The sequence below is a fragment of the Pezoporus flaviventris genome, unplaced genomic scaffold (assembly GCF_033815535.1).
Source record: "Pezoporus flaviventris isolate CSIRO_AGI_PZ_B2104156 unplaced genomic scaffold, CSIRO_AGI_Pfla_v1 ptg000223l, whole genome shotgun sequence".
Classification (NCBI taxonomy): domain Eukaryota; kingdom Metazoa; phylum Chordata; class Aves; order Psittaciformes; family Psittacidae; genus Pezoporus; species Pezoporus flaviventris.
In genome coordinates, this window is record NW_026892771.1 from 682,628 (window position 1) to 701,331 (window position 18,704).

Below are 18,704 nucleotides of genomic sequence, written 5' to 3' on the forward strand. Positions count from 1 at the left end.
TCACTGTTTTAAAAACACCATTCAATTAGACCCATCGAGTAGAGGTTCGGGGAGGCAAAATCAATTACCCCCAGTGGAACGCAGCCAGGATCCTGCACTTTGCTTTGTGACAGTCCCAAGGGCCCTGAGATCTGCAGTACCTAAAGGTGGTCAAGGTCTCTTGCTGGTTCTCACTGAGAACGGACACTTTTAGGGGCAGCCCACCCCTGTTTCGTGGTGTGTTTTAGGAAAGCTTCACACCATCTCATTCTGCACCTGGCTCCCCACCGTGCCAGGGTTTTCCTTCGAGATCTTCCCTCGAGGAATGCAGAAAATTCACCCCTTGGTGTTCACATTACTGATGATTATCTACATTGTAGTTGATCTAGATTGGAAAAGAGAGCAGACTCCTCCTCCCAAACCCCACACACAGCTCCTGGTAGTACATCTGTAGTTGTAATTGCACCCTTTTCTCTGCTGGGACTTGTCAAGTTCCATTCCAAATGGGTATTGTACTCATACAGTGTTATATCCCATGTTCTATTTTATGCCTGAGGCCAGACTAAATGGTCATCTTTCAGTTACCTGTGTTCAAGACCTCCATTCTTTCCTTTTTAACAGGATGTTATCCCAGTAAAAGCAGCAACCCTGCATTTTTGCAGGCCAGGACTCAAAATCCTAGAGGACTCCCTCAGCATCTTCCCTCTCCTCTGAGGATGCCGAAGCCCCACAATAGCCAAAAGCTGGGAGTGGTGCTAGTTCTTACTAGGATTACCATCACACACAACATTAACTATGAAAACAAGCAGAGTTAATAAGTGAATTGCATTCAGATACTCAACCCACAGCCTTTTTGCCTGAATATGTCTCATATGCAGCTTCCTTCTTTCTGAAGGCCCCTTGGATGCAGGCAGGAGCACTGACCTGTTAGGTTATTCTGGTCACCTCCTCCATCCTAGCCTCTCTGAGGCTCCAATCCCATTACACTACAAGACATAGAATGCAAAATCACATCCTACATGCTGAGCTATGACAGCTACATACATATGCATCCCTAACTAAGTGTCACTCACCTGCCGCATAACTGTGGTGCCTTTGGTCATGCCTTTCCATCACTCAGTGCTGCACTGCACTCCTGTCACATACATGCTTAGTATTAAACCTAAAAAGAACCTGCTTCTTAGTCATGCAACATAAGAGAGGGCAATTAAGCACAGGGATAAACTGCTATCCAGGATGTCCCAGCCGCTAGACACGTTATCACTACTTCAGCAGTGCTAAAGACTCAGTCCAGTCAATTCTGGCATCTTTGTGTAGTTCAGCACAATGTAGTCACCAAGAGGCAAAATACAGGTTTGGTTTTCACATGCAGGCTCAGCACAGACAGATTCAAGTCTTGGACTGCATCACCTTGACAAAGAGAGATGTGCAGAACTCGTGATCCTGGTAACCAGAAAAAGGGCAAGAAAAGTACCCAAACCAACAGTGCTTCCAGTTGCCTTGTGGTTATATCCCATCCTCACTGCTTTCTTCTGAGAGCTACAGCACCTTAACATTGCTCTTCTATTGCCAAGCTCTTTGATCCGTATAGAACCAACAAAGCAGCTCCAAACAGACCTTCTTCTTCAACCATCAACTTCTTGTGCAGCTTCCTCACAGGCTTTGCAACCACAGCTGATCTTCAGCCTTCCTAATGTCCTCATGCAAGGCAATTCATTCCCTTGCTGTCTTCCAATTGCTTAAATGACCTTCACAGGGCTTTGGGCAGCTTAAACCTGTGCTCACCCTGCTCACCAGTCAAGTATCCAGGTGTATAGCCCTATACAATCCCAAAGGACTATATGCTTGGAAAATGCACCCGGAATGAGTGAGGAATGAGAATGACTTTTTCACCAGTGCTAATTTAAATGAGCACAGATCTATCCCTACCAGCTTCTCTGGTTGATGCTAAAGAGACACCAACTCCTTTCAATAGTGTGGGCAGCAATGCATTAGGGAATCTTAGTTAAACTCAGGGTGAAAATGAGGGGTTTGATGAGGCCTTTTTGCCTCACTCCTCCTTAGGAGCATCTCAACCCATGTGAAAGCTTTTCTTAGTTATGGGTAAATCCTATTTCCATCATCTTGAGAGCTCCTTCATTATTCCACACCTTTCAAGCATGCGGATAGGAAGGGTTCCAATCCATTTGTGGTGCTGTCGTTTGTGACCAAGTCAGTGGGGCAGCACTATGGACCTGTCAAATTAAAGCGCATTTTTCCCCTATTTCAGCTTGTTATGGATTGCAAAGCTGCAGATGTAACTCCCCAGGTAACTGACAGGAAAAACCCAGCATGAAGCTGGGGCTGTACCTTGCAAAGCTCTCTGGAATGAGACTCGTGGGGCTTTTAAAGTCAAAGAACATCTCTGCACTGGGCTGTAGTTGAGCTAATCTAAACAAAGGTCAAATGAGCTGACCCAGTGGCTGCTTGTGGTTTGTCTCAAGTCTCTCATCAGTCATCTCAAAACTGCAGGAATAGGGATTTTTGGTCCTGTCTGGAGGCTGGCAAGAGCTCTAATTAGAAGCCAGGCCATGAGATGGTGGATTCTTGGGACTCCTTTCTAGTCCTGCCATTCTGAAATGGCCACTCTAAAATAAGGCTGCCATAGTGATAAGAATAATGCTTTTATTGTTGTCCTTATGGTATGTTTGCCCTTACAATTAGTGGGTATTTCTGGATTAGTTACACCTGAACATCGCTAAAAAGAAGACAAAAGGACTCAAAAGCCCCCAAAGAACTGAGCAATCTCATGGTTTTCTCCTGGCAACCCATGAGTCCAGATGAGAAGGCAAAAAGGGAAGAGAATACTTTCAGATGTAGCACATCAACCACCTGTATGTGGGGCATCAGGACCTGCATTTCCGCCACCTCCCTCTCCTTTTCACCATCTATTAGAATAAAGGATTTAAAGCCCTTTCCATTCGCCATTCAAAATGCAACACTTCCAAAAATCAGGCTTATATGTATGTAAGTATAGTATATAAGTATAAAGTATATAATATATATAGTATAATATAAAGTATACAATAAGTATAAAGTATATAATATAGTATATAAGTATAAAGTAAGCATCCACCAGTCACAGGTTTGTCCTAAAGAAAAAGGCAAGTCTGAGATACAGAACTACTCTCTTTTATTCTAGATATGGTTCCTTTTGCCTTGTGAAGGGTGGTTTAGACTGGTCATAGAAATACCTACGTTGCACACATGAAGCCAAGCACAGACTGCACCTCAAGTGGTTCATGCTGATGACTGGAACAGGGGAATCAAAGTGTGTCCCTAAATTTCAACTTCGGACAGTTTGGGTTCAGGTGGGAGACACCAAATCCTGGAACAGAAGAGGGAATTAGGTCTGGAATCTGCTCTGGTGGATAAGTCCCTGGGACGGTGCAGGAGGGAATTAGAACCAGAATGAGTCTGGTTTCTGAGCAACCTCAATTATCTGTTAATGGCCCAGCATTACATGGGCAAATGTGCCCTAAATTAGTCCAAGTCCCTCTCCTGTAATATCAGCCAAACTCATCGGATGGGGGACATTTCCTGCAGGCAGGGTAAATAGTTGAAAATGCTGAAAGCTTTTATTTGCCATCATTTCCCTCAAAGTTCCAGGGCTCAGAGTAACAGCTTTAGTGCCAAACGATCCACTGCTGCAGCAGCCAGAGGTTACAGATGGCCTTGGTAAAAACCCTCATAATGTCTATGGGCAACAGGCAAACAGGAGAGAGAAAGCACTTGCAGACAAACACTTCAGAGAGGATCCTGAATTAAAGCAGAGACCCCCGGGAGCAGGGCAGGGAATCTTTTCACAGCCATTCATTAGTTACTCTTTCAAACGGCTGGATAGAGAATCACGCACATTCAGTTCCAAATGGGGTAGCTGAGTCAGCCCACTTGAAGTGCATCCATCAGAGCAGGGAAAGAGCTGAGCAGGCCCCAGAGGTGGCACAGAGGCAGATGTTGCTTCATCACTGATGGACAATGAATGAGTGCCTGATCCTATTTTGAGTGCTTGATCCTATTTTTGCAGACATTCACCCTCAGTGCTCTGCTGCTGTCGGGCTGCTGCACTGCGTAACCTTCCTCCCCCCCACAGGTCTGTGTTAATCCAGTTTGGATGAGGAACAGCACACGAGCCTCTGGCTATATGAGACCTTTGGGCTTTGAAAACGATGCTCTCCATCCCCCAGTGTCACTCTGGGTTCACAGGGATGGCAGAGGCTTTCCCATGCTCCAGGTGCCATCCAGTGATGAAGAGGTGAAAGACCCTTAGCTGAAATTGGAGAGGGACTTTGGACCTGTAGGGACAGGCCAAGGGGAACGGCTTTAACCTGCCAGTGGGGAGACTGAGATGAGCTCTTAGGCAGAAGCTCTTCCCTGTGAGGGTGCTGAGGCGCTGGCACAGGGTGCCCAGAGAAGCTGTGGCTGCCCCATCCCTGGCAGTGTTCAAGGCCAGGTTGGACACAGGGGCTTGGAGCAAGCTGCTCTAGTGGAAGGGGTCCCTGCCTGTGGCAGGGGTTGGAAATGGATGAGCTTTAAGGTCCCTGCCAACCCAAACCAGTCTGGGATTCTATGAAACGACCACAGATTGCATCAGCAAGATGCCATGTTTTTGCTCTTTCAAAGCCTCAATTCCTATTTGACTTGGAAATGAAGAATACCAAGTGCAGTTGCCAAAGTCTCTCCCACATGGATCTCAGAAGAATGCATGACTCCTAGGTTTGATTTCAATTGTCCTTCTGAAGGTCTGAGCGTTATTAGCACAAAATCATGTTTAAATCCATGCACATCTTTGGGGCAGTTCTTCCCCACGTATAGATCTTATTTCAGAAAACAACTTAAAAAAAAGATCAGATATCATAAAAAGAAAGCTACAACCTCAGATTTTCTTGTGTTAGGACCAGCTGCTTCCATGACACAAGTCTTAAAGGTAAAGTAAAACGTAGGGGAGTAAAATGTAATGCCAAAGCAGTCTGTTTACAAGTCATTTTGATATGAGAATTATCCAGAGCTTAACTGTATCTTAAGAATTAACAGTAATTTCCTCCCTTGCCCTGTTAAGCATTTTCCTGCTTTCATTTTCTTCAAAAGCATTCTCTTTGCTTTTTCTACCTATATTAAATCATATCTCTAATCAGAGTTGAAATGGGGAAGCTTTATTAATTCTGGTTGCCTTTTCCTAGTGCTCCAAAAAGCCTAAAGCAGAGGAAAATGAAAGCAAGCTTTGGAGCTTAAACCTCACTGTTACAACAGTCATGTTGAATTGTTCTCATTAAAGATGTAGGAGCTCATGAATTGGCAAAAGCTATGAAAGAGACACATTAAACACCAAAAAGGGGAGGGAACAAGCCAGGAAATGCAAGTTTCAGAAATAGGGAGAATTTACGTGACATCAAATGTACGGGAAAGGTGTTGAACTTGCCCATGAAAACAGTGAGCAGTGAGAAGACAAAAAGACAAACCCCACCGTGTACAGGTTGTGGCTGTTGGGCTTTAGTCCTTTAGTTCTTCAGCAGTCTGTTGCAGTAGAACTCGATCTGTTACACACTGGGTATGCTCACACTCCCCCTGTTAGATTCAATACGATATTAAAACACCTTTACCAGCATTTACGAGCTTTTGCTGGAATACCTAAAAAGAAGGCTGGCATCTTGTTAAAGGCTATTCATTCCATAGGGCTTTTGTTTCCATCTAATTCTGTTCCAGCAAAGTCCCTGTGTTTTCTTTCCTTCGAGCTGCTCAGAAATTCTCCATACCCAGCTCTGACAGAGAAACGCTAACAGCAAGACATCAGCACACACAAAACAGGGCCATGAGCCTGATGCTGGGTTCAGATGTCATCACAGACTGCACCAAAATGCTTTGCTTTTGCTTGCCAACCAAGCGTGGGCTCTTTGGGGTAGAACACAGAGTGCTTACTCACGCCGCTCATCCCTACGATGTCCAGGAGCATGTCTATAGCAAACACTGAGGAGGAGGAGCCTGGAGCTGTTTTCCACACTAGGTTCAGTGTCTGAACAACCAGCAAGGGGAGCCTCATGCTCTGAGAGCGCTTCCGGCCTGGTTCTGCTCTTTCAGGGGTCAAGATCTAGCACCGTATTCAGCCACTGGGTTTTTAGGTGGCCGCACCTACTGAGTTCAGGGTCCCCTTTTCTCAGCCCTTCCAACTCTCCATCTCCTTGCAGCTTGTTCCTAACCACGACCAGTGGTCCTGATATCTGCAATCCTACTTAGTGCTTCTACGTTCATAGCAATATCCACCCTGGAGTATCTTCTGTGAGCAATGGGGGTTTAAAACAAATCAATGACAAGAAAATAATGATTTTGAAAGGCAGCTAAGACACTTGTTTGACTTATCTGCTCATTGCTACTTACCCGGTAAGTTAGGGATCAGTCAAATCCCATATCTGAGAGTACCAACGCTGCATTTGTCTTTTGCCCTTGTAAAACTCCTGCCTCCAAAGCTTCTAGCCCCAACCTTGACTCTGACCTCGGCATTAAACAACCAGTTGCAGAGATATTTGTTCCATTTTCCATTACAAAGACATTTTGTTTGTCTCAGCTCTGGTTTTGTAACAGGTATTTAAACCAAGTAAACTTCACCTATAGATAAGTTGTGCAGACAATGATTATTGGCTCGAACGAGATTAAGTCCCATTTCTGATGTAAATGCTGAATTGCATTGCAGAACAGGGACTCTCTTCCTCAGCCAGCAGCAAGGACTTCCTTTTCTCTCAAAATAAAAGGGAAACAAAAGGGGAAGGAAACTTTCTTTGGTAAATCATTATTAAACATACCATGTTCATAGTCTCCAAAGATGTGAAATTGCCTTCTTTGGCAGAGCCAGCTGGTTCCCTTTCACCTTCTGGGTCCTATTACAATTCATTGTCCAGGAGCAAAATGAGAATGCATGTTTTAAATAGATATTGTACCCGTGAATGACAGGTGCTTGCTGTCTTTGCAGATCCCTTTACAAGGAGCTGATGATGAGGTCTGAAATCATGCTGCTGCTGCTCAAGGTTTCTTTGGATTCCAGCACACACCGGTTACACGAAAAAAAAAGCACATGTAAACAGGAATTGAGACTCACCACGGCTAGGAACAATGCTAAATGCCAAACAACTTATTGCATTCTGGAGCTTATGTTAACACAGCGAATATCTCAGAGCAAACCTCCTCCGGCTGCAGCGGGACCCGGTCCTTTGCTGGCCTTTCTCTTCCAGGGGTGTTCGCCGAAGGATGGATGCTCCCCTTCCCTCAAGCAGGCCTGCAGTGACACCTAGTAACTGCTGAGCTCATTGCAGCCCAGCTCTTCCCAGGCTCTACCCGTCCTGTTGCATCCAGCAGGGAGGAATCCTTCAGCTCCAGCAGGAGATGCCTTCTGCACATCCACTGGATTGCCATGAGAGTCAGTGCTCCCTCTCAGTGAGCCGAATAGCACTGAGAAACAGCAATTTCCCTGCCGACACCGACAGCTCCTTGGGATGTAAAATCATGCTTTAGATCAGACGTTACCATAGAATTAGCACGGAATAGTGTGTGTTAAAGGGATCTTAAAGCTCATCCAGTTCCAACCCCTGCCATGGGCAGGGACCCCTTCCACTAGAGCAGCTTGCTCCAAGCCCCTGTGTCCAACCTGGCCTTGAACACTGCCAGGGATGGGGCAGCCACAGCTTCTCTGGGCACCCTGTGCCAGCGCCTCAGCACCCTCACAGGGAAGAGCTTCTGCCTAAGAGCTCATCTCAGTCTCCCCTCGGGCAGGTTAAAGCCATTCCCCTTGGCCTGTCCCTACATCCCTTGTCCCAAGCCCCTCTCCAGCTTTCCTGCAGCCCCTTCAGGCACTGGAGCTGCTCTCAGGTCTCCCCTTCAGGAGCCTTCTCTCCTCCAGGCTGCCCCAGCCCAGCTCTCTCAGCCTGGCTCCAGAGCAGAGCTGCTCCAGCCCTCCCAGCATCTCCATGGCCTCCTCTGCACTCGCTCCAGCAGCTCCACGTCCCTCTTGTGCTGCTGCCCCAGAGCTGGATCAGGGCTGTGGGGGGGTTCTCCCCAGAGTGCAGCAGAGGGGCAGGATCCCCTCCCTGAGCTGCTGCTCACGCTCTGGGGGTGCAGCCCAGCACATGCAGGGTTCTGGGCTCAAGCGCACACTGAAGCTGGGTCATGGGATGCCTCTCATTGACCAGCACCCCCAAATCATTCTCCCTAATTTTAATTAATTACTGATAGCATCACTTCTAAAGAGACCTGTTTATAATTTACATACCCCCTATGGCCACTGTGCCAGCAGCTCATTCACCAGCAGAAATACCTCTGCTAGTTATCTTAGTGAACAGACAAAATTTACTCCTTAGGTAATATATAAGGGTTAAAGAACAATTCAAATGCTATAGATCTTACAAGCCCATCAAACAAATATCCCAATAAATCAGTATTTTTAAGCAGGACATGGCAGTTTTGCACGATTCACAACGAGTGACTTGCAAAGGTTTTGCACATGTTAAATCTTAACAGCAGTACAGTAACAATTAGAAACTTCCAATTTTGGGAACAAAGATGGGCACTTCAGTGATTTCCACACTGTTTAGGAGATGTTTATGTGCAACGAGGAGACCAGACTTTCCACCTTAACATACTGTAACTCAAACCGCATAAATCTGAGGGCTATGTCAATTAATAACTCTCCTTTGGATGCTGGGAAAGCTGTTGTGTCGTCCAATGGGCAGCAAAAGTGAGTTCAGAAGGGACTGAGAACAGAACAGCAGGATAATAGCGCAGATAATTGGCAATCAAAATAATTACTCAGTGATTGTTCTCCACTTGCAAGCTTCAGAGAAAGCTGAATTCATTTCCTGCATTTCATCTTGTTCAGGGAGTGTTTTTCTTGCCGATGAAGGTGTTCTAAGGCACCCTTCTTCCTTCATGTACAGATCCCGAATGAGAAAGCCAGACATAACTCTCCCGACACCTGAAATCCACCAAGAAGTCTTTATATCGAGCACCCTTTTCAATGTTTTTTATACCCTTCCTTTCATTAAAGCCAAAACAAGTGTGATCAGGTCACACAGTCCTTTTTGTTCTCCTATTGCTGTCTTTACAAGCCCAAACACTGACTGCTGATTCCTATAGGAGACCATAAGTCAAGGTAAGAAGTGGTGAAGTCCACGTGGCATTTCTATTGCTTGTGTCCTGGAACTGCCTCCCCTAATTGGAACCAGTTGGGTTTTTAAGTGCCTTCCTTTAACCTTTCAAATCACAAGCTATGGAGATGCCTGTGGTTCCTTTCCTGCGTGCTTGGAGGCACAGACAACAGGGACATTCTTTGCTTCCGAGGTTGCTGCTGATTAGAGCTTGTGCTTACAACGTGGTGCGATCCTGCACCGCTTGCAGCCAAGAGGTCCAGAGCACACTTCTGATGGAACACACATGACACCAAACCACTGAGGGCCTTGCCTTCAGCTTGAGTGGGATGAGCTTTTGGTTAAGTTCTTGTCTTTCATGTTCTGGCTCTGCAACAGCCAGCGTGGCCCCAACAAAGAGGAGGTCTCCTTTGTGGGAGAGGGAAGAATGAAGGCAGAAGAAACCCAGTTACTCAGATCTTCAGTGCTGACAAAGACACTGAGTGGAATCCATGCAAAGCAGCTCAAAAATACTGCTGTTTTTTGGAAGTGAAGATAGGAAGCAGCCTGAAACTTCACTGCACTGTACAACAAGAAGCTGGGAGGATTCATGTAACAGCAAAAAGTTGGATTTATTGGCACAAATTTGTTGTAGCAACAATCATGGGTGCAACCTGTGGGCACCCAGAGCCAATGATTGCAGTGGGGCATAGTGGTGGCACTGGGGCAGCGCTGAGCACAGCAGATCCCCCAGTGCCATCCTGCCCGTTCCTGTCCACCTGTTGGAATGCTGGGACTGGGAGAAGAGGCAGTGCCAGCAACCAAAGCAGGAGAAACCCCTCCTGCCTGAGTAACTGCTGCCCTGGCTGGGCTGAGTGTGTGCTTGGGGGTCTCCCCTCTGCAGCCCTGCTGTCTGGGGGAACCCTTTGTGGATCGCTGCAGCTCTGCTCAGAGGGGACACTGGTGTTGCCTCTCAGCCTTCTGAGAGCGGGCGGTCAGGATCCATGCCCTGGCACTAACCCTCTTTTCCTTGGCTGCAGAGCCCCCATCCCAGCGCTGGCCATGCAGAGCTCCTGCATCCCCAAAGCCCCTGCGCTGAAGCGGAGGCGAGTGGAGAGGTGAGACAGGCACCAGCACCCTGTGCCCCTCAGTGCTCTGTGCAGGCAGCTCCTGCCTCTGCTCCCCGCTGGGGCTCGAGCCCCCATCCTTGCCTGTGTCTGTGCCACCTCCCCTGTGCCGGCTGGGGATGATGGGGGCCTCTGCCCTGAGCTCTGGGGTTAGAAATGGTCCCTTTCTCTTTCACAGCGTCGCCTTCCCCTGCCCGGATGGGCTCCAGAGCTGCACTGCCCACCTGCAGCGCAGCAGCAGGAGCTGTGTGCAGCCCTCCCGCATCCCAGGTGAGTCCTGTGCTCCTCCACACCCAGGCAGGCACCCAAGGAAGCCCTTTCCCTGCAGCGAGATGGGCTGTGGGAGTGCTCCCTGCCTCAGCAAGCTGCTGCTGTGCCAGCCCCATTCTAGCCTGGGGGGGGCAAACACCTGGGAATGGGATGTTTGGTGCTGCTGGAAGATGCCCTTTGGGGTTTGCTGTTCCTGGCTGCAGCCACAGCCTTGGGAAGGGCGCTGGGCCCTTGCAAATGGGTGGGAAGGAGGAGGCTTGGATTCTCCTCAGGAAGGGGCTCTGGGTTTGCTGCTGTTGCCCAGGAGCTGCCCCATCTGCTTCTCTGCTCTTGTCTTCCTCAGAGCCTCGTTGGGGGAACAGCACCCGGAAGGAACAGCACCCAAAGAACTCACCCCTGTCCCTCCTGCTCGCACCCCCCAGCCAACGCAGCTCTTATGCTGATGGCTCCTGGATCCCTCCCCATGTCCCTAACCCGGTTACCAGATTTCTTCCTTCCTCTACGCCCTCCTTGCAGCCCCACCACGATCCCCTTCAGCCTTTCTGCTTCCCACAGTCACCCCCCAGTCCCTTCCATGTCCCCCTTTCCATGTCCCCCCTTCCCAGCCCAGCCCTGGATGTGCTTTGCAGCAGACCATATATTGTTGTTCCCTCCCAGCCCCTCTCTTATCCCTGCCGGGTGTCGAGTAGCAGCACATGGGGCATGCTAAGAACTAATTTGTGCTCTTAATACATAGTGTGGTTCAAAGCTGAGGGTTGAGCAGAGACATTGGCTGCTTCTTCTTGCCGCCCCTCCTGGGGGGAGCTGGGTTTGGGGCTGGCAAAGGCCCCTGCTCCTGGGGCTGAGCTCCTTTGTGGCTTCCCCCCTCATCCAGGGGTTCCTGCGGATGCCTTCTGCCCCCTTGGCTGTGCTGTGGGGGTCCAGCTGGTGCCGTGGCCTGGAGCGCAGACCCAGCTCCTGCTGCTTTGCGTGCTTCTGGTCTGCTCCCCCTTGCTAAAACCCTGCTGCTGCCCCCCTCTCTGTGTCCCCCTTGCTCCAGCTGCTTGCAAACCCCCAGGGCTGGGGCAGAGAGCTCTGAGCATCCCTACCCTGGGACCGCACTTGTCCCTTGCACCCCCTGACCCCCTTGGCTGCCGTGGCAGGGCACATCTGGGCACTGGCACATCTGGCTGCCTGCACCAGCTCCTCGTAGCCAACCTCTAGGATGGCCAAATGTGGTGGGAGCAGGATGGATGGGGCCGTGGCTCTGGGTGTGCTACCACCTTTCCTGCCTGGCAGCGCTGCATTCCTCTTTGCCTGCTCCCAGCCTGGACGCTTCCAGTTCAACCTTCCAGGCTGCTCCTGGTTCCTCTGCCTCATTAAGGGGGGGGCTGTGGAGGAGGAGGCGGGGCGGGGGGAGCCCAGCGCTGCCTCCCGCAGCCGCCGGCAGTGACGGTTTTCCATGCTTGGATCCCGGCTGCGGAGGAGCTGGGAGAAAATCCATCTGCAGGGAGCAGCGTGGGGGCTCGTGCAGGGCCCTGGAGCCCCTGCCCCGTGTGGGCTCTGCACCCCAGGCACTGCTGACAGTTGATAGGGGCAGGGGCCTGCTGGCCCCATGGGCTGTCCCACAGCGTGGGGCCACAGGGCGGTCACTGCTCCAGCAGCCTGGGGATGCCAAGCATCACCTATGGTGCAGGGAAGTGTCCAGGCTGAGGTGGTTCTGGGGGTGAAACTGCTGCCTTTTGCCGGTGACACTGGTGCAGGACAGGTTGTGGGGACACCGGGCTGGATGGGGACAGAGAACTTCTTGGGTTAAATGGGGATGGGGCAGCAAGAGGTTGGCCCTCAGCGCTGCCCCAGTGCCACCACTGGGCCCCACCCCAACCAGTGGCTCTGGGTGCCCACAGCTTGCACCCCTGGCTGTTGCTATAACCTCCCCAGTCTGGATGCTGTCGGTGCCCCAGTGCTGGTGGCTGTGGTCCAGCAGGGCCTGGCTGCTGTCCCTGTGCTGCAGCTCTCAGGGAGCCTTTCCCAGCCATCAGATGCCACCTTGCTGCCAGCCTGTGCGACCTGTCCCCATCCTGTCCGCAGCATCCCTACAGTGACCCCCTGCCACCCAGCTTCATCCTGGCTGCCTCTTGTGGTAGCATCCGTGTGGACCCCATGTCTCTTACAGCCCTGTGCCTCCAAACCCCACTTTATCCATGCTCGTGCTGGGGCTCCATCAATCAGAAACTGCCTAAGCCAATGAAAACGAACAAACCCAACCCTCTTAATACAAGTTTCTCCCTCGTGCTCCTACCCTAGCAGATGAACAGGGAAAGAACAGTTCACTTTCTGCACTCACAACTGGGCTTGAGCTCTAGAAAGAAAATGCAGATCCAGATCCATTTTACAGTGTTAACAGAGGAATCTCTTGTGGCTGTAAAGAGCTCCTGGTTGTTGTACCCCCAGCATCCCCCGTGTGCCCAGGAACCGAGGCTGCCATTGCTGGAGCAGCTGAGGGAATGCCAGCCCCCACCCAGGCATCCCACAGCAGCCTGAAAGCACTCCTGGCTCTGGCACCCGGCAGGCACAGGGCGTCTTGTCCTGTCCATTGGCTGCAGATGCTCTCTTGTGGCTGGGCGGAAGCCACGGCAGGGGCAGTCCTGTTGTGAGGAAGAGGCAGAAGACAAGAGTGGAGGAGCCCATCCTGCAGGGACCCAGCGAGGTCCTTTACCTGTGGGAACACAAGCACAGCCTCGTCCCAGGTTCTTGAAGGGCAGGCGCCTTCCCATGCAGGACTTTCAGGATTACGCACTTTAACAGGAGCTCTCCCCTGCTCACAGCCTTAGAACCCGGCCCTGGCGCTGCACAGGAGCTCCATCCTCCATCCAGCCATTGAAACCAGCCCAAACAGAACGCACTTCCACTGTGCACGCTCGGGGGTTAACCCTGACCTGCCCTGTTCTGTTCCAGGCATCTGCTGTCAATGCCTCCTTTAGAACAGTGCCATCCCATGGGAATCTTTCTGCCTTTTGCCTTAGCATTTTCTAGCAGCTGCTGCGAACGGGCACGCTCCAACATCTCTTTTACAAGAGACAAATCCATACAAAATCCCAGGGAACCTCCCTATTAGACCCCTGCCAATGGGTGCTAGGACCCCCCCCCCATAGCATTACCTCATTGGACCCCTCCCATCGCTGCTGGCATCCCCCTATGGGACCCCCACTAATGGGTGCTGGGACCCCCCGCATGGGCTCTCCCATTGGACCTCCCTAATGGGTGCTGGCAAACCCCCCCATGGGATTCCTCATACTGGGTTCTGGGACCAACCCTTGAGAACCCCCGCCATGGGTTCTGGGATCTCTTCACGGTGCCCCCCCACACTGGCTGCTGGGACCCCGGCCTATGGGACCTCCCAATTGGACACCCACCAGTGGGTGTTGTGACCCCAACACCAGTGGGTGCTGTGACCCCCCCCAATGGGCTCTCCCTTAGGACCCCCACCAGCGGGTACTGGGACTCCCCCCAGAAAAACCTGCTGGAAATGGGTGCCCCCCCATCACACCCCCCCCACCCCCCCCTGTAGCACCTCCCCAATGCCTGCTTCCAACCATGGCCCCCCTCAAAACCGGGACACACCCCCCCCCCCCCCAGTCCAGAACCACCCAACCCATTTTGGGGGGGGTCTCTCTGGACCTAAGTGTGTCCCCACTCCAAATCACCCCAGGGCTTGAAGCTTAAACCTCCTCCCCTTATGGACCCCCCTATGACATTAATGCCCCCCCTACCAGGGTGATGGATGAGGGTGTCCCCCCTTCATTGAGCTTTGAATGTTCACTATGGCGAGGGGGGTGGGGGAGGAGTAGGGGGGAGCGCACACGACACCCAATGGAAGAGACCCAAGGGGCACCCCCCCGGGTGCTGGGATGAGCTTAATGCCTTGTTGGGCAGATGTCCACTGAGCAGTGATGGAGGAGAGGGGGATGCCCTGAAAAAGTGGGATGCTCCAGTTGGATGCAGGGATGAAGTGGGATGCTCCAGCTGGATGCAGGGAAGAAGCAGAACCATGGAAGGTTGGGTTCTCCTTCATCATTTGGGTGTGGAGAGCAGCCTTCAGCATGGATTGCAGCCATAGGACAAGGGGTGATGGGTTCCAACTGGAACAGGGAAGTTCAGGTTGGAGATAAGGAAGTGAGGGTGCTGGGACTCTGGGATGGGTTGGATGGAGAAGGACGGATGGGGCTCAGAGCAACCAGGTCTAATGAAAGCTGTCCCCCCTCCCTCTTCATGCCCTGTTTTAATGGTGGGGCAATGACTGGACTTGATGCTCCTGAAGGTCTTTCCCAACCTGGTTGATTTCCTGCTTCCCAGCTCCTGCTTCCCACTGTTCCCTGCCCTCCATCCCTCATCCCCATCCCTCCCCATGGACCAGAAGAAGAGGTGGGCATGCAAAGCATCCTCTCTGTGGGAAAATAAGGCAACTTTACTGAAGCTCGAGCCACGTGCAAGCGATGCCGTTCCTCAAGACTTCTTCCCCCTTAGAGCCTGCAGCAACTCCTGCACCCGAGTGATGAATTCCAACAGCACCCGGACTGGGAAGTAGCAGAAGCCACTGGTGCTCGAGGCCGTGGGCGCCGGCATCGTCTCCTGGACGGGGGTATGGGAGACGTGCTGGTGGCTCCATGTCGGGGGCGTCGCGGAGGCTGCCGCGGAGCGGAACGTCCTCAGCTGGTAGAGGATCCAGTCGTGGAAGTGCTGCGTCGAGGTGTAGACCCCCGGTTTCTTGGCCCTGGCGCAGCCGCGGCCCCAGCTCGTCAGCCCCACAACCCAGTAGAAGTTGGCGCGCTTCTCCCGGCACATGAGGGGACCGCCGCTGTCACCCTATGGAGGAGAAGGAGAGAGGATGAGGATGGGGATGGGTCGCCATGGCAATGCCGGAGGGGACCACCACTGTCAGCCTATGGGGACGGAAGGGTTCTCCTTCATCATTTGGGCGCGGAGAGGGACCTTCAGCATGGATTGGAGCCATAGGACGAGGGCTGATGGCTTCCCACTGGAACAGGGGAGTTTGGGTTGGAGATAAGAAGTTGTTCCCTATGAGGGTGGTGGGACACTGGCATGGGTAGGATGGAGAAGGATGGATGGGGCTTGGAGCTAGCTGGTCTAATGGAAGGCGTCCCTGCCCCTTGCTTAGAACTGGATGCTTTTAAGCTCCTTCCCAACCTAAAGCATTCCATGAATCCATGCTCATGACATGGTTTAGTGGTGGAATCTCGATGCTCTGAAAGCTCCAAGCTCTATGGTCCCTGCGCAGGGATGACGGACCAGGAGCCGGATGTGTTTCCGAAGCTGGGATAAAGGGGGATGCAGAGCAAGGCCCTGCAGATGGGAGAAGAGAAGGGAGCCCCAGTGGCACATCCCTACCTGGCAGGTGTCGATGCCACCCTGCGGGTACCCAGCGCAGAGGTTGTGTCTCTTGATGGCCCCTCGGTACCATTGGCTGCTATTGCAGAGCTTGACATTGATGAGGGGCACCTTGGCCTCCTGCAGGGCTGATGGGGACGATGCCCCCGCTGTGGGGACACAAAGGGGGTCAGGATTAGGGGGACAAGGGATGGATTTGAGGGTACTGGGGGCTGAGAAGCTCAATGGGAGCCGTCAACACCCCCTATGGCCTGGGCTGCATCCCCTTTGCTCTGCATCCTCAGCGTAAGGAGGACAGGGGAGGACCTTCAGCGATGGGCCAAGGGGTGATGGGTTCCAAGTGAACCAGGGATGCTCAGGTTGGAGAGAAGGAAGCGGTGGGACAGTGGGATGGGCTGGATGGAGAAGGCTGGGAGGCTCCATCCCCAGTCGGAGCATTCTCCAATAGACCTGGATGAGCTTTACCCTCCCTTCCATCCCATTCCATGAATCCATGACCCGGCATTCCAAGGCCAACGGGGCCGTCGGGCACTCACTCCTGGCCTCCGTCGCGCCCCATCCGCTGACGAAGCACTCGGAGAGCTGGGATAGCCTGAGCGTCGCATCGGGCAGGCAGGCGAGCTGCACGTGGTAGCCGCACTGCACCGGCTGGTCCAGCTCCAGCAAGGCGATGTCGAAGCCGCCGGAGATGCTGGTGTAATATTCATGGACCACGACCTGCCGGATCCAACGCTTCTGGGTCTCGGAATTGGCCCGAGCCAGGTCCGTGATTCCGACCATCACAAACCAATCCGTGGTGAAGCTGGGAGGCAGTGGAAGAGCAAGGGGTTAGAGCCGTAGGACAAGGGGTGATGGGTTCCGACTGGGAATTGCAGGGTGGAGATAGGGAAGGGATTCCCTATGAGGGCGCTGGGGTACTGAGATGGGATGGAAGGAGAAGGTTTGGATGCTCCATCCCTGGCAGTGCTCAAGGCAGGCTTGGAGCAAGCTGCCCTATGGACGGCATCCCTGCCCATGGCAAGCGGCTGGAAGTGGATGATCCCCAGCTCCTTTGCAACCCAACCCATTCCATGATCCATTCCATTCCATTCTATGGAGAAGAGGGGTGGGAAGCAGCCACATTCCTGCTGCTTCCCAAAGGAAAGCACTGCCCCAGCGCGCCTCAGGCTCAAGGGCTGTCAAGCTGGAAGCAGCCTTCTCCTGAGCGCTCTTCCCAGTGCATCCAGGATGGGGAAGGGGACGGGATGGGAGCTGCTCCTTGGCTATTCCCTATGGCTGGAATCCCTTCTCCCCCTTACTTTTGCCCGACGAAGCAGTGAGCGGCCGTGAGGACCCAGTGGGGGGTGATGAGGGACCCCCCGCAGATGTGCAAAGAGCCATTGGCCGTGGGGACCTGGATGCTGACCATCCATGGCCAGGCGCCCTGCTGCGCATCCACGCCTCCGACGATGCGCGACATCCCATAGTAATCAGCCATGGGACGGATACCGCAGGTCCCTCTGGAAGCACAAGCCCAACATTTGATGGTTAGGCATGAAGGGAGAGCATTGTCCGACCCCATAGGGTGCTGCAGGGACAAGGGACCCTATGGGGCGCCCAATAGATGAGCATCATCTTGCCCCATAGGGTGCTTCAGGGACAAGGGACCCTCTGAGGCGCCCAATAGATGAGCAGCATCTTGCCCCATAGGGTGCTTCAGGGTCAGGGGACCCTATGGGGTGCCCCATAGCTGCGCTTTGCCACCGCATGGGGTGATGGCAAGGAAGTGGTGCTCCCCCAAGGTCACCACCCCATTGGTGTGACCATGGTTGGGAGCAGCAGTATCTCCCTGTGGAATACCAGGAGCCCCAGAGCCTGGGGCCACTCACCCACAGCTGTCCCAGGAGCCATGCACCAGCCGGGCCAAGAGCAGCAGGATGAGGACACGGAGCAAAGCCCTCGCTGCCATCACTGCTAAGGGCGACACCAAGGAGCTGCCACCAAAGACCTGCAACCAAGGAGCTGCTACCAAGGAGCTGCAACCAAGGAGCTGCAACCAAGGAGCTGCTACCAAGGAGTTGCAAGCAAAGAGTGACTACCAAGAAGCTGCTACCAAGGAGCTGCTACCAAGGAGTTGCAACCAAGGAGCTGCAACCAAGGAGCTGCAACCAAGGCGCTGCAAGCACCACTGCGCCCAAAGCGCAACTGCCACAGGGATACGGGTGCTGGATGCAGGTCCCTTTGTGCTGGGGCTGATGTCATAGAGAGGCAGGTTCCATGGGAGGGAGGGGGGGGTCCATGGGGAGGCTTCCATGGGGGGATCCATAGGGGGTTCAATGCGGGGGGCATATGGAGATGGGCGTGGTTCTGATGGGCTTGGGGTGATCTGAATCCCTGTGGGATGCTCTGGAGCTCTGTGGAATGCTCTGGAGCCCTGTGGGCTGCTCTTCTTGTGGGATGCTGTGAATCCCTGTGGGATGCTCTTAACCCCTATTGGACACTCTGCTTTCAGGGTGCTCTGAATCCCTATGGGATGCTCTGGAGCCCTGTTGGATGCTCTGAATCCCTATGGGATGCTCTGTTTGTGGGATATTCTGGAGCTCCCTTGTGCCACCAGCTCATTCCTAAGATCCATATGTAATGCGTGGGGTTTGTTGATGAAGAAGTTTGGGGGGAAGGAGGCTCTCTGTGGCTGTCGTTATGTGAAACAGTTCTCCTTTCTGACTCTGTACCTGTTGTACTCTGCAAGTAATGGGGGGGGGGGAGGTCAGTTGTATTGTTGCGCGGGATTGTGAGAGAGAAAAGGGGGCTGGGT

The 18,704-nt window shown here is 52.7% G+C and overlaps 1 protein-coding gene across 1 annotated transcript; it reads right to left on the reverse strand.

Annotated features, from left to right (window-relative positions):
• Positions 1-15,007: 15,007 nt before the first annotated feature.
• Positions 15,008-17,858, reverse strand: LOC133262752 (acrosin-like). The gene is made up of 5 exons (XM_061442216.1): positions 17,779-17,858; positions 17,209-17,409; positions 16,447-16,712; positions 15,911-16,059; positions 15,008-15,367 (listed from the first exon to the last, which is right to left on the reverse strand). The coding sequence occupies exons 1-5, from the start codon at positions 17,856-17,858 to the stop codon at positions 15,008-15,010; spliced, it is 1,056 nt and encodes a 351-aa protein (XP_061298200.1).
• Positions 17,859-18,704: the final 846 nt, after the last annotated feature.

What these genes read in the sequence shown, in the direction of transcription:
- LOC133262752 (XM_061442216.1), bottom strand. Translation starts at nt 17,858, where the DNA reads ATGGCAGCGAGGGCTTTGCTCCGTGTCCTCATCCTGCTGCTCTTGGCC. An exon ending in GGGCGCGACGGAGGCCAGGA is followed by an intron (nt 16,060 to 16,446) that starts GTGAGTGCCCGA and finishes GTGTCCCCACAG; the next exon opens with CGGGGGCATCGTCCCCATCA. An exon ending in GTGGCATCGACACCTGCCAG is followed by an intron (nt 15,368 to 15,910) that starts GTAGGGATGTGC and finishes TCTCCTCCATAG; the next exon opens with GGTGACAGCGGCGGTCCCCT.